The following is a 14,162-nucleotide window of genomic DNA, read 5'->3' as shown; positions in this document are numbered from 1 at the left end:
TGTCTTGTATGGTATTTTGTAGATGATAATACCATCAATATAATGGCATTATACATATCACTAGCCCTAAAAACTATGCTATTTTGACTATGCTTTGGTATAGTTTATGGGGAAAACAACACACAAAAAAACTAAACAAAGGACTGTACAATTAAATAATATATTGCACAATAGCAACACATAAAAGATAGAACATGTCGTTGTGTGTATTTACCCCTTTGTCAGACTACAATTACAATATAATAACTAATTTATTATGAAAATGTATATCCCTTAAAGTTTTAATACAATAGGCATGGAGTTAAAGTAAAGCATGTATTTATTCAATATAAACATAACCATATAATAATCTAAATATTCACTTTTTGAAGACCATGATAAATGCGTATTATTTGTTGTAAATCATTATTGCCTTATTTCAAAATGATTGCATGTTAGTATACAAAAGCCTCTCTGTACTGGTCATATTTTACACAATTTAGTATTTTCGACCCTTCTTCTTCCACTCTATGTCCAGCTTGAGATTCTCAATCTGCAGATGAAGATACTCAATCTGCAGGTACTTGATCCAGTCATCAGGTGTTGAAGTACATTTCCTCATTTCTTCCTGTACTGCCCAAATTTTATCACACTGAGACTCTAGAATAAAGTAAAAAGAATGCAGTTTTGAGGTATATATATCGCACTATAATATTATCCACATCACATATTACTCATAATGAAATTGGAATTAAATCAGCAAAATTGTTATCACAAATATTATATCTTATTTATTACAGGGTGGACAAAGGTAGATATCTAGCTGTTGGAAAGGATGCCTCTAATGATGCTTTATATGGCTATAAATAATAAAGAGGATTAGGCGCTCTTTATATAACCAGAAAATGTGAGGCAGCAGTGAACCAGCAGGATTTCCCAATACCTGCTTGTAGTGGACAGAAATGCAAAAATAGAAAGGGTGGTAAACCGCGCCTAAATAGTGCTCAAAAGTGTAGAATAAATATATCATACATACATTTTGATCTTGATTAATACAACTTAGTAAGAAGACCTCAAGAGAAACACAAAAATACAAACAATAGTGCAATATGCTATAATTAATGGATACACATACAAACAATAGTGCAATATACATATGTGTATCCATTAATTATAGTATATTGCACTATTGTTTGTATTTTTTGTGTTTCTCTTGAGGTCTTCTTACTAAGTTGTATTAATCAAGATCAAAATGTATACAAATACAAAAAGAGAAGTCCTGCGCTTAAGCAGCAAGGACTACAACACACATCAGCCCCAATATATAGTAAAAACCAAAGAAAAGAAAATGTTACTTGCGCTTTCTCCTTAATCCCTATGTATATTTAGACAAATGGAGGTCATTTAGTTGCTCCAATGGCCATTGGAGGGATGCCCGCCTGCCAACGTCAAGGCAGACCCCCCTAAGCGGGTCCTAACACTGACCCTTCAGCCTGCTTCCTTGAGCTTCTGGCAAAGATATCTCTAATGAGACAGAAAGGGGTATTTTTTATATACACCCCTTTACTTATTAACCCTTAATAGGGAACACATGGGATGGGTAGCAGCATTGTAACCAGGCTGTGTGATACAAAGTAAATACAAATACAAAAAGAGAAGTCCTGCGCTTAAGCAGCAAGGACTACAACACACATCAGCCCCAATATATAGTAAAAACCAAAGAAAAGAAAATGTTACTTGTGCTTTCTCCTTAATCCCTATGTATATTTAGACAAATGGAGGTCATTTAGTTGCTCCAATGGCCATTGGAGGGATGCCCGCCTGCCAACGTCAAGGCAGACCCCCCTAAGCGGAGCTTTTGCGCTCGTCCTGCGCCGGGAGATTGGCCGCCTCGCTCAGGCTTTGCTCTGGTTTAGGCCGCATGGCTGACGGAGGTTTTTCCATGGTCGCACCGGTACCAGACTGGTATCATTCAGTTTGCCATGTTGCTCTGTGTCTGTTCCCGGTCACATTGTTGGAGTTGTACGACAGATGTCGATCTACCAGTTGGCCACTCTTGCACTAGAGGTGGCCCCGAGAAACTTTCTTGCACCCGGGACCTCACTACATTAGTTCCGCTACTGCCTGGAAATGTAGGAAAGTATGTAAATCTACGCTTACAACTATTACTATTTTATTGAGATGATTGTGTATGTTTCAATCCATAGAATCCTATGTATACTGTGAAATAGTGTGATAATGATTACTGCAGTGGAACAACTCCATAAGAATGACCTCCATAGAATGATGATAAAAAGAATTAGTGATCATTAAATGTAACTAACCGAGCAATACAGGTTTTGTAATGTATTTACATTTATTTAGTATTTATCATTTTATTTACTTCAAATAACATAGAACACCCCTAAAAGCGGAGTAATTTAATAAAAGTAAAATTACCAACCTTTGCAATGAGGAGTAAAAGAGCTCCATTTTCCATGTTCTGTGCAAGTTAGACTTGTTTTACCAAAAAGGCTTAAACCGTCATGACATTTGTATGAGATAGAGTCTTGATATTGGTATTTTTTCTTTTGGGGCCTGTAAGACTCTTTAGGCCCAGTATGTGGAACAGGACAGGTTTGAACTGAAAATAAATTAAAATTAACATGTGAGCACATGTGATGGTTTTGTGTTAAATTTCTTTTTAATTTCGTATGCAGAGTGACATCAGACATATAACAGGTTTCAAAAAGGTGTCAAACAGAGATAAGGCAGGGTACATAGCAAGAAATAAACATCAGGTCACAGTAGTGTGAATAACAGCTTTTGGTGGCGGTACCGCATATTATGCATAATTAATAAAACTTTTGAGAGCATTGTAGAACATTTTTTGGACAGGTGAGATAGGACATTTTGCTGTAGGCCATGAAATCGCGTCACTGGGAAGCATAACAAATAGAGCGATCTGTCTGGACTGGGCTAAAGTGTGGACTGAGTGTTAAACAAGTGCCTGCATATTTATGGATAATGCGCCAGTATATTGGGTGTTACCATAAAGCTTGGGATAGCCTCCTGACCATTCAATCGGAGGCAGCATTTCGGGTTAAGTACGCATGGCAACGTTACAGGTCTGACCATAATAGTAATGTGCATAAAAACAAACTAATTGTATAGTATTGTGCATTAACAAACCTAGTTTGCTCCAACACTATAGCCCCAATGCAAACCATTAGTGTCCTGTTGTTTGGCAAACCATAGCTGAGTAGACCTAGGCAGCCCATATAGAAACAAGGTATTGCTGAATTCGATAGCATTGTAAGGCTAATCCACTACCTGCATATGTGTTGGAGCGGTAGTATGGCATGACCTAAGTAGAGACCATCATCTGGGGGTATGCATAATGTTGACAGCAGGTGTAAGTCAAGGTAGCATACGTATAGATGAGCAGGTTATGCTGACTAAAATAATTAAGGTAGAGACGTTAGTTCTCCTACGAAGAGGTATAGATTGCTTAAGTGCGGTAAAACATATACAGCAAATTTCCTATCGATTCCATCCGGTATAACGATATGGCATTGGTAACATTAAATTGGAAACATTGTGCCCACGCAGGGGCGGTGGTGCTTATACGGTCAGCAGTTAGGGTTGCGGTTTTGACATATCAAAACTCTAGTAACTGTTACCCGTGCAGAGGCTAGTATCTCATTATCCCTGTCATCCTTGAAACAGGTATTGTCATATGTGTGGGGATGGTTACGCTTGTTGGTGGTGTCATAAATTCGAGCACGAGTCTGATCATTGTCACTGAGGTATTGTTATGTGTGATTGGAGGGTGTTGTTGTGTGGTTGGGGTGCGTGGCCGACCAATGTCCGCAGGTCCGTGACCGATCCCACAAAATATTGTGTGAGGGGGGTGCAGTGAGACATGGGAGCTGTGGTGGGTGCAGAGGAACATGGGGGCTCTGGTGGGTGCATGAGGGGATGTACAAAAAAATTGCAAAGAGTTTACCTGTTGTGCTTCTACAGCTCCTCATTTTCCACATGCTCTGCAGGAGAGGGAAGGAAGTGACATCACTTCCAAACCCCGACCCATTTCCTCCTCAGCAAGAACAGAATGATCGCTGCCAGGTCTCACTGAGAGGAAGGGGAGGTGGGTTTTTATAGAATATTATCTCTTGTATGTCTGGTTTCCCATAGGACACTACTTATCTCTAGCGTTTAGCTCCCCCATTAGGTGGGATTTATTCCACCTTCTCTCTTTTTTCTAAATTTGTTTTTTTACCTTTTGTAATTTACTCTTTGAAAGTGCGCCATAGCTACCAAATGAATTAGTTACAGGATTATTCACTAAACTCTGAAATTACGTGAAAGGAATCTGAAAGGGAACGAGTGGGGCAAAGACAGGTGATCTGGACAATTTCTCAGCCATAGTCACTTATTTGTGCTGGAGTTTTTTTATTTGTATTTAATTTGCAAAACAAAAATAAAAAAATAAAATTTAGTGAATAAACCTGACGCTAAAGCAAAACAAACAAGTATTATCAATTAGCAAACTAATTTGTTTGCTTGCTTTGTCTCTAGCTATCCTCTGAACTTTTAGCATGAAAACACTGGTCTTACTGCTTTACCTTCGCATGCAGGAACAATTTCACTCCAATTTCCATTGGCCTGACAGTATCTGAAATTGATGCTAGTTGCCAGTTTATACCTAACAGATGTTGAAAAAGAAGTAAACATACAATTTAGCCATGAGCTGTGTATAGAATATTGAGAAAAACAAACACACATTTAATTACAAAAATCCAATCTACAACTGCAAATTCATATAACTGTGTTTATGTAAAATTTCATTTTTAGGATTTTATTTGAGTAATATACATGAGAATAATATATACTAACCTTTAGAATAGTACTACACGCATTGAAACTGGCTCTGCATATAAAACTCACCCAGTAAGACAATGGTAGGATACATTGGATTCAAATAAAAAGTCTGTTGCTTCCATTTGTGCATTAGGTATCTCTCCAGGATTCCCACATGATCGTCCTATATGGATAATACCATATTACTTTGATTATTATTATTTTAAGCAAGACAAATATATATGTGCTTAAATGTACTTAACCATATTTAAGTGCATGTTTAAATTTAATGTGATTAATAATATTTACAGTTGTTTCTATTACTGTTATCATTATTAATATAAAACGTTTACAATAAGTAAATAACAAGTGTTATTTTTTACCCTTAAATTATATTATTTTGATATGATAGACAAATATATACAATATACCATATCCACAACACTTATAAAAAAAAAAAATAAGGTATAGAGTATATATACCGGTGTATTTGGCACTTAACTTCAGTTCAACTTTTTTTTTAGTTTATGGAACTGATACCTTATAAAAAGAAAATCTAAAAGCTGAACACACAAAAAAAGGAATTTGTACTTACTTTGACAAAATGTTTCAGGAGTAGACCAAGTTAAGTTGTTGGTACAAGTAATTGTGTTGCTTGTGTTAGGAATATGTGAGAATCCAGGCTGGCATACATATTGTACAGTTGCGTTAATATCAAAGTAGCTTGAATCAGCTAATTGTATTTCCAGGACAGTATTCTCTATGACAGGAGGCGAATCGCACACAGCTGGAACACACAATGAGTACACATTTTTATGAAAATAACTTCTAGTATATTGAATTAGAAGTAGAGTTGTGCATTTCGCTTTTAGTTTTTTGGTTTGTTTTAACAATGATAAAATGTTGTGCCTGGTGATTGAGGAATATCCTACACTTGGCTTATTTTGCAGGCAAGTCACATTTTGGGAATACAAGTTCTACCAAGTTCTAGCATTGTGCATAAAAAGTTCTAATTTTGTAGCATTATACCTGATGCTACTGGTGAGAACCCTTACATACACAATCCTTACAATGCTCACTAATGTATGTAATATTTAAAAGGGACACTATAGTCACCTGAACAACTTTAGCTTAATGAAACAGTTTTGGTGTATAGAACATGCCCCTGCAGCCTCACTGCTCAATCCTCTGCCATTTAGGAGTTAAATCATTTTGTTTATGAACCCTAGTCACACCTCCCTGCATGTGACTTGCACAGCCTTCCATAAACACTTCCTGTAAAGAGAGCCCTATTTAGGCTTTCTTTATTGCAAGTTCTGTTTAATTAAGATTTTCTTATCCCCTGCTATGTTAATAGCTTGCTAGACCCTACAAGAGCCTCTTGTATGTGATTAAAGTTCAATTTAGAGATTGAGATACAATTATTTAAGGTAAATTACATCTGTTTGAACGTGAAACCAGTTTTTTTTTTTATGCAGGCTCTGTCAATCATAGCCAGGGGAGGTGTGGCTAGGGCTGCATAAACAGAAACAAAGTGATTTAACTCCTAAATGGCAGTGAATTGATCAGTGAAATTGCAGGGGAATTAACTATACACTACAATTGCTTTATTTAGCTAAAGTAATTTAGGTGACTATAGTGTTCCTTTAATTACAATATATATATATATATATATATATATTTTTTTTTTTTTTTTTTTTTTTTTAAATAGCAACATGGAAATATTGCAAAGTTACAAATTAATATTTTTCTGAATAGTATATATATATCTAACCTTGGCACTCAGGAACAGAAGAATTCCAGACTCCAGGAGACACACAGTGTAAAGAATGGTCACCAATAAGTTTCAAATTGCCATTGCATGAAAATGTCAATAAATCCATTTCAGAATATTTCATCTTTTCCGGGCTGTATGTTCCATCAGTAATACTAGGAGTAGCACAAATAATCTCTAGAAAAAACATACATTTTAAACAATTTAGACTTTAAATTATTTTCAGTTTTTTTCTTTGGGTTCTCTTTCAGCTTCAGATCCCATTACAGTTATATATACACACACACACCATTATTTGTTCTATGTAGCAATCAGGGATATTCTCTAAGGCGAGAATTGCTGGAAATTAAAAGTAAATTTCAAATGTAAGACTATTTTCTGTGTTATTCTGCAGGAACCTTTCAAATATATTTGCAAAAAACTTTCTTGACATTTGAGCTGCCTATATATTTTTATCCTTGTTCATTTTTTATTTTGTCATTTACTTTTAAAGGGTCAACATGTATTCCTGACCCTATAGTGTTAAAAAATCTAGCCCTCAATGCCCCCACCCCCCTCTCCTAAATACAGTTAGTCTAGGCCCCTGATCTGCCTTCTTGGCTGACATAATCAGAAGTTGTGTTCTGAGCCAATCACAATGATTTCACATCGGATTGGCTGAGCTTATCAAGGAGGCAGATCAGTATCTGAGCCAGCACTGAGCCAAACACGACCCTAGCCAATCAGCATCTCCTCATAGAGATGTATTGAATGTGAAGAAGAATGAGAAGCACCTCTAGTAGCCAGTGAAGTTATCACTAGGCTGTAACGTAAACACTGCATTTTCTCTGAAAGGACAGTGTTTACTACAAAAAGCCTGAAGGGAGTGATTATACTCACCAGAACAAATAAAATAAGTTGTAGTTATTCTGGTGACTGTAGTGTCCCTTTAATTTTATTTTCATACTTAATAGATGTATGATTATGCTGTGAGGTTTGTGTTTCATGTGTGAATTTGCTTCTCCTAATAGTTTCTTTCCTGCTCACATGTACAGAGATGGGGTTAGTCACATGGTGCAAATTAGGAAAATTTGGAGGATAGATTATATAGGTAAAGCAGCACCATCTCTACTATTATTTTCGCAACTTTCTTCCTATATGTTTGGCTTATAACTGTCTAGACCAGTGGTAGACAAATTACAGCACTCCAGGTATTGTGGACTACATCTGCCATAATGCTCTTACAGTCATAATGTCAGCAAGGCATCAGAGGACATGTAGTCCCCAACACCCGGAGTTCTGAAGGTTGCCGAACCCTGGTCTAGATCCATCGTTTGATGAGAGTAGGTCACCTAGTGGTGATCGGTGTAAAGGACTGTCACCTTTTTTTTTTTTTTTTTAAATATAATAATTTTTTCATCACATTTTGAAAGGAAATAGATTTTTTAAATGAAGTATATGAAGTATACCTTTAGTTACATGACAGTATCCTTCAGCCATATACATGCAAACTGACAGCCTCTATAGTCTTCCATGCGTCTGTGCAGGGAGTGAAGCAAGGAAGACCATAGAGACTAACTGTAGGTTTACAAATACTGTCTGACCCAAGGTGTATGTAAATGGCTGAAGGATACTGTCATATATTAAAGGTTGGGATGGGTTTTCCAATTTTTTACGTTTACTTCATTTAAAAATATATATTTTTTATTCAAACTTTTATGAAAGGATTATTATACTTTAAAATAGTTTTGAAGTGACAGATGTCCTTTAAGTCCAAGTCTAAATTTGATATATATTTTTAAAAATGTATTTATTTATTCATTTCATTTTTCTTAATCATTAGGATTAATTGCTTTATATTATCCTTTAGTGATTTAATATGTGGAGTTGTTACCCATAAGTTTTAAATTGTCTTCTTGGCTTAGGCCTAACTTTTGTTTTAGGTTATATTCTTTGTATTTGATTTTAAAAGGGTAAGTTCTCTCAGCTATGGTTCCAGAAGAAACTCTGCAGTACTATTAAAAGCTGCATAGCAGTGTATTATGGGAATACAGTTGCAAGAAAAAGTATGTGAGCCCTTTGGAATTATGTGGATTTCTGCACAAATTGGTCATAAAATGTGATCTGATCATCATCTAAGTCACAACAATAGACAATCACAGTATGCTTAACCCCTTAAAACCGGAGGGCGTACTATTACGCCCTATTCTAAGTGGCTCTAAACTCCGCTGGGCGTAATAGAAAGCCCTCCGTTTTGTTTTTTTCTTACCCGTCAACGGCGATCCCACGCTGGCGATCGCGGTTGGGGGGACCCACGGGGAGCCCCCCGCGGCACATCCGTCCTCCTGGAGCCCCCCCCCCCCGGCCACGTGAGAGTGAGGTTCTTGCGATGACCTCACAATCACATGGCCGGGTTAGCTGCCTGCTTACAGGTAGTCCCCCTGCTGGCTGGAAATAAAATAAATGAAAGTTAAATAAGTGTAAAAAAATAATAATATACTTAGATCATATATATATATTATATATATATATACACACACACACACACACATACATACACCGTCTAGGTGTATTTTACTATTAATATATATATAATTATATATATAGAATCCATTGGTGCCCTGCACATGACTTATATCATGTTTTAAAAATTTTGGAATAAAGAAGATATTTCATTATACAGACCGTGAGTGCAAGCCTTCCTTTTGTATATTCCATTTAATTATATATATATATATATATATGTTAATATCAAATTACACGTAGACTGATACTGATTAAATATATATATATATAATTATTGTTATATATATATTTATATATAATATAAAAAATAAATACGTTAAAAAATAAAATTAAAAAAATAATTAAAAATAAATAATTAAAAATATATACAGGGAGTGCAGAATTATTAGGCAAGTTGTATTTTTGAGGATTAATTTTATTATTGAACAACAACCATGTTCTCAATGAACCCAAAAAACTCATTAATATCAAAGCTGAATATTTTTGGAAGTAGTTTTTAGTTTGTTTTTAGTTATAGCTATTTTAGGGGGATATCTGTGTGTGCAGGTGACTATTACTGTGCATAATTATTAGGCAACTTAACAAAAAACAAATATATACCCATTTCAATTATTTATTTTTACCAGTGAAACCAATATAACATCTCAACATTCACAAATATACATTTCTGACATTCAAAAACATAACAAAAACAAATCAGTGACCAATATAGCCACCTTTCTTTGCAAGGACACTCAAAAGCCTGCCATCCATGGATTCTGTCAGTGTTTTAATCTGTTCACCATCAACATTGCGTGCAGCAGCAACCACAGCCTCCCAGACACTGTTCAGAGAGGTGTACTGTTTTCCCTCCTTGTAAATCTCACATTTGATGATGGACCACAGGTTCTCAATGGGGTTCAGATCAGGTGAACAAGGAGGCCATATCATTAGATTTTCTTCTTTTATACCCTTTCTTGCCAGCCACGCTGTGGAGTACTTGGATGCGTGTGATGGAGCATTGTCCTGCATGAAAATCATGTTTTTCTTGAAGGATGCAGACTTCTTCCTGTACCACTGCTTGAAGAAGGTGTCTTCCAGAAACTGGTAGTTGAGCTTGACTCCATCCTCAACCCGAAAAGGCCCCACAAGCTCATCTTTGATGATACCAGCCCAAACCAGTACTCCACCTCCACCTTGCTGGCGTCTGAGTCGGACTGGAGCTCTCTGCCCTTTACCAATCCATCCATCTGGCCCATCAAGACTCACTCTCATTTCATCAGTCCATAAAACCTTAGAAAAATCAGTCTTGAGATATTTCTTGGCCCAGTCTTGACGTTTCAGCTTGTGTGTTGTTCAGTGGTGGTCGTCTTTCAGCCTTTCTTACCTTGGCCATGTCTCTGAGTATTGCACACCTTGTGCTTTCGGGCACTCCAGTGATGTTGCAGCTCTGAAATATGGCCAAACTGGTGGCAAGTGGCATCTTGGCAGCTGCACGCTTGACTTTTCTCAGTTCATGGGCAGTTATTTTGCGCCTTGGTTTCTCCACACGCTTCTTGCGACCCTGTTGACTATTTTGAATGAAACGCTTGATTGTTCGATGATCACGCTTCAGAAGCTTTGCAATTTTAAGAGTGCTGCATCCCTCTGCAAGATATCTCACTATTTTTTACTTTTCTGAGCCTGTCAAGTCCTTCTTTTGACCCATTTTGCCAAAGGAAAGGAAGTTGCCTAATAATTATGCACACCTGATATAGGGTGTTGATGTCATTAGACCACACCCCTTCTCATTACAGAGATGCACATCACCTAATATGCTTAATTGGTAGTAGGCTTTCGAGCCTATACAGCTTGAAGTAAGACAACATGCATAAAGAGGATGATGTGGTCAAAATACTCATTTGCCTAATAATTCTGCACACAGTGTAGATGTATGTTATTTTGTTCTAACTGTATTGTGATATTAATATATATATATTTATATCAAAATACATGTAGAACGAAATAATATATATCTATATACATAAATATATACTTATATATCACTATATATATACCTAAATATAAAAATATAAAAATATATATATATATATATATATATACATATATACATATATATACACACATACGTATATATATACACATATATTAGTTCTACATATATATTTATGTAATATTTTTACATAATTAGGTATCTTCATTAATTACAATTAGCGGGACCTGCCTGACAACCCATGCCGAAAGTATAGGGAATTTAATTTGCTAGCACTATATTTAACCCTATAACTTTCCAAGACACCATAAAACCTGTACATGGGGGGGTACTGTTTTACTCGGGAGACTTCGCTGAACACAAATATTACTGTTTCAAAACAGTAAAATGTACTACAACTATGATATCGCCAGTAAAAGTGAAGTTTTTTGCATTTTTCATGCACAAACAGCACTTACATGGACGCTATTATTGCTGTGATAATTTTTAGAGTTTTGAAACACAAATATTTGTGTTCAGCGAAGTCTCCCGAGTACAACAGTACCCCTCATGTACAGGTTTTATGGTGTTTTCAAAAGTTACAGCGTCAAATATAAGGCTTGTGTTTCATTTTTTTCACATTAAAATTCGCCAGATTGGTTACGTTGCCTTTGAGAGCCTATGGTAGCCCAAGAATGAAAATTACCCCTATGATGGCATACAATTTGCAATAGTAGACAACCCAAGGTATAGCAAATGGGGTATGTCCAGTCTTTTTTAGTAGCCACTTAGTCACAAACTCTGGCCAAAATAGGCGGTTTTTGCATTTTTCACACACAAACAAATACTAACGCTAACTTTGGCCAGTGCTTGTGACCAAATGGCTACTAAAAAAGACTGGACATACCCCATTTGCAATACCTTGGGTTGTCTTCTATTGCAAATGGTATGCCATTATGGGTTTAAATTTAATTCCTGTGCTACTATACAGTGTCAAAGGCAATGTAAACAATCTGGCGAATTTCAATTTCAAATGTAATGTGCTATATTTGACCCTGTAACTTCCCAAAACACCATACAACCTGTACATAGGGGGTACTGTTTTACACGCGAGACTTTGCTGAATACAAATATGTGTATTTTATTGCAGTAAAAGCAAACAGTATTATGACATTGACAGTTAAAATGTCATGTAGAACTAAAAAAACAACAACAATTCTTATTTTCTCCCATTTTATTCATATTAAATTATGTTTCATAGCTAAATATTTGTTATTGAATGAAAGCCCTGTTTCCCCTGAATAAAATGATCTATAATAAGGGTAGGTGCATTTAATATGAAAGAGGTGAATTACGGTTGGACAGACATGTAGCACAAATGCCAGGTTTTGTTTACGTTTTGTTTTGTTCACAACGTGTACATTTGGCTCAGTCCTTAAGAGGTTAAACTAATAATACACAAAGAATGAAATGTTGCCCTGTTTCTATTGAACACATCATGTAAACATTCACAGTGCAGGTGGAAAAAGTATGTGAACCCTTGGATTTAATAACTGGTTGAACCTCCTTTGGCAGCAATAACTTCAACCAAACGTTTCCTGTAGTTGCAGATCACACGTGCACAACGGTCAGGAGTAATTCTTGACCATTCCTCTTTACAGAACTGTTTCTGTTCAGCAATATTCTTGGGATGTCTGGTGTGAATCGCTTTCTTGAGGTCATGCCACAGCATCTCAATCGGGTTGAGGTCAGGACTCTGACTGGGCCACTTCAGAAGGCGTATTTTCTTCTGTTTAAGCCATTCTGTTGTTGATTTACTTCTATGCTTTGGATAATTGTCCTGTTGCAACACCCATCTTCTGTTGAGCTTCAGCTGGTAGACAGATGGCCTTAAGTTCTCCTGCAAAATGTCTTGATAAACTTGGGAATTCATTTTTCCTTCGATGATAGCAATCCGTCCAGGCCCTAACACAGCAAAGCAGCCCCAAAGCATGGCACCCTTGACAAACGTTTTTTTTTTTATTGACTCTGTCCCTGCTTCTCACTGAATTTGGTATGCTTTTTCGTATTTTGTTATATGTTTGGGGTTTGCTTATACTAGGATTACAGTGGTCTGTTTGCTTGTCATTTCTTTCATCTATATACCACGCATTGCGTGTTTATACATGCTCATAATTGCTTTCAGTTATATACTTTATTATAATATGACTTTGTATTCTTGTTGTGAATACCTATAGAGACATTCCTATAGTATATACCCATATTAATAAAGATTTTTTTGTATATATTAAGATTTGGTTGTGCTCTTTACTCTATTCATATTAGTCTAGGGGTTCACATACTTTTTCCACCTGCACTGTGAATGTTTACATGGTGTGTTCAATAAAAACATGGCAACATTACATTATTTGTGTGTTATTAGTTTAAGCAGACTGTGATTGTCTATTGTTGTGACTTAGATGATGATCAGATCACATTTTATGACCAATTTGTGCAGAAATCCTACATGCGTGAGAGTTTAACAATGATACCACGCCTGACATGCCAGGAGTAAGAAAGAGGGTTGAAATTGCCAGTGAAGGAAGATTTAGGGATGACATTTCACTACATTCACTTACCTTGTTAGAGGCTATTATAAGCAGCCATGTCACTAGAAAATACAAAAACATCCCAGGCGAAGTTTAATATTAATACTTTGTTGCTTTGTCACCTACCTTTACACGTAGGAGGTGAACTACTCCAAGTCCCATCTGCTTGGCAATATAATTTAGAATTCGATATCATTTTGTACCTGTGATTTAAAAAGTTATAAGCATACACATTATAAGGCAGCATATCTAAGCATAAAATACTGTTAAAGTGTTTATCTAATGTTGCACTTTAAACATACATTGCCGTCCGTGTATGTATATATCATGCATCCCAAATGTCCCTATTTAGGAGGGACAGTCCCTATTTTGCCCGAACTCTTATGTTCCTTTTTTCTATCCTAATGCCCCTCTTTTCTATGATTTCCATAATGTTGATATGTCTGAGTGCAGGGCCGGATTAACATAGAAGCTGATAGAGCTGAAACTCCATGCCCATGGAATAAACCCACTGATAAAAAAT

General features: G+C 36.2%; 1 protein-coding gene across 2 annotated transcripts in view; it reads right to left on the bottom strand.

Annotated features, from left to right (window-relative positions):
* Positions 1-301: 301 nt before the first annotated feature.
* The window catches only part of LOC134608456 (zona pellucida sperm-binding protein 3 receptor-like), a 125,954-nt gene continuing 112,093 nt past the window's right edge, over positions 302-14,162 (bottom strand). For both annotated transcript variants that reach the window (XM_063451282.1, XM_063451273.1), the window contains exons 13-19: positions 13,766-13,842; positions 6,596-6,772; positions 5,417-5,608; positions 4,909-5,005; positions 4,587-4,666; positions 2,423-2,602; positions 302-639 (exon numbers count right to left, since the gene is read on the bottom strand). In XM_063451282.1, the coding sequence (XP_063307352.1) occupies positions 479-639; positions 2,423-2,602; positions 4,587-4,666; positions 4,909-5,005; positions 5,417-5,608; positions 6,596-6,772; positions 13,766-13,842 (964 nt within the window). In that variant the 3' untranslated portion in view covers positions 302-478. The remainder of the gene's footprint in view (positions 640-2,422; positions 2,603-4,586; positions 4,667-4,908; positions 5,006-5,416; positions 5,609-6,595; positions 6,773-13,765; positions 13,843-14,162) is intronic.

This window comes from Pelobates fuscus, chromosome 1, assembly GCF_036172605.1.
Source record: "Pelobates fuscus isolate aPelFus1 chromosome 1, aPelFus1.pri, whole genome shotgun sequence".
NCBI classification, from domain to species: Eukaryota; Metazoa; Chordata; class Amphibia; order Anura; family Pelobatidae; genus Pelobates; species Pelobates fuscus.
The sequence above is the reverse complement of the archived record's forward strand: the minus strand, read 5'-3'. Positions and strand labels throughout refer to the sequence as shown.